The sequence below is a fragment of the Mizuhopecten yessoensis genome, unplaced genomic scaffold, assembly GCF_002113885.1.
Source record: "Mizuhopecten yessoensis strain PY_sf001 unplaced genomic scaffold, ASM211388v2 scaffold715515, whole genome shotgun sequence".
In the NCBI taxonomy this organism is placed as follows: domain Eukaryota; kingdom Metazoa; phylum Mollusca; class Bivalvia; order Pectinida; family Pectinidae; genus Mizuhopecten; species Mizuhopecten yessoensis.
In genome coordinates, this window is record NW_018479655.1 from 1 (window position 1) to 1,674 (window position 1,674).

Below are 1,674 nucleotides of genomic sequence, written 5' to 3' on the forward strand. Positions count from 1 at the left end.
ATGGTTAAATTGATTAAGTGTGGGTTTGTCATATAGATGTTGTTTGTTGTTTGTAAACGTATGGTTACATTGATTAAGTGTGGGTTTGTCATATAGATGTTGTTCTTTGTAGGTAAACGTATGGTTAAATTGATTAAGTGTTGGTTTGGAATATTGATGTTGTTCTTTGTAGGTAAATGTTTGGTTATATTGAGGAAGTGTTGGGTAGTCCTATAGATGTTGTTCTTTGTAGGTAAACGTATGGATAAATTGATTGAGTGTTGGTTTGTCATATAGATATTGTTTGTTGTTGGTAAACGTATGGTTAAATTGATTAGGTATTGGTTTGTCATATAGATATTGTTTGTTGTTGCTAAACGTATGGTTAAATTGATTAAGTAAACGCATTGTTAAATTGATTAGGTGTTGGTTTGTCATATAGATGTTGTTCTTTGAAGATAAACGTATGGTTACATTGATTAAGTGTTGGTTTGTCATAGAGATGTTGTTCTTTGTAGATAAACGTATGGTTAAATTGATTAGGTGTTGGTTTGTCAGATAGATGTTGTTTTGTTTAGGTAAACGTATGGTTAAGTTGATTAAGTGTTGGTTTGGCATATAGATGTTGTTCTTTAAAGATACATGTATGGTTACATTGATTAAGTGTTGGTTTGTCATTTAGATGTTGTTCTTTGTAGGTAAACGTATCGTTAAATTGATTAAGTGTTGGTTTGTCATTTAGATGTTGTTCTTTGTAGGTCAGCGTATGGTTAAGTTGATTAAGTGTTGGTTTGTCATATAGATGTTGTTCTTTGAAGATACATGTATGGTTACATTGATTAAGTGTTGGTTTGTCATATAGATGTTGTTCTTTGTAGGTAAACGTATGGTTAAATTGATTAAGTGTTGGTTTGTTCTATAGATGTTTTTATTTGTAGGTAAACGTATGGTTAAATTGTTATATTGTTGTTTGTAGGTGAGATTATGTCTATCCACCAATGTTACAGCATTGTTGTATTGTTGTTTGTAGGTGAGATTATGACTATCCACCAATATTATAGTATTGTTATATTGTTGTTTGAAGGTGAGATTAAGAATATCCACCAATATTACAGTATTGTTATATTGTTGTTTGAAGGTGAGATTAAGAATATCCACCAATATTACAGTATTGTTATATTGTTGTTTGTAGGTGAGATTATGACTATCCACCAATATTACAGTATTGTTATATTGTTGTTTGAAGGTGAGATTAAGAATATCCACCAATATTACAGTATTGTTATATTGTTGTTTGTAGGTGAGGTTATGTCTATCCACCAATATTACAGTATTGTTATGTTGTTGTTTGTAGGTGAGATTATGACTATCTATCAATATTACAGTATTGTTGTATTGTTGTTTGTAGGTGAGATTATGACTAGCCACCAATATTACAGTATTGTTGTATTATTGTTGGTAGGTGAGATTTTGACTATCCACCAATATTACAGTATTGTTATATTGTTTTTTGTAGGTGAGATTATGACTATCCACCAATATTACAATATTGTTATATTGTTGTTTGTAGGTGAGATTATGACTATCTATCAATATTACAGTATTGTTGTATTGTTGTTTGTAGGTGAGATTATGACTATCCACCAATATTACAGTATTGTTATATTGTTGTTTGTAGGTGAGATTATGACTATC

The 1,674-nt window shown here is 30.1% G+C and overlaps 1 protein-coding gene across 1 annotated transcript in view; it reads left to right on the top strand.

The window, feature by feature from the left end:
• Positions 1–1,505: 1,505 nt before the first annotated feature.
• LOC110441115 (multiple inositol polyphosphate phosphatase 1-like) overlaps positions 1,506–1,674 on the top strand; it is an 11,599-nt gene continuing 11,430 nt past the window's right edge. The window contains exon 1 of the mRNA XM_021484214.1: positions 1,506–1,657. Coding sequence (XP_021339889.1) covers positions 1,558–1,657 — 100 coding nt within the window. The 5' untranslated portion in view covers positions 1,506–1,557. The remainder of the gene's footprint in view (positions 1,658–1,674) is intronic.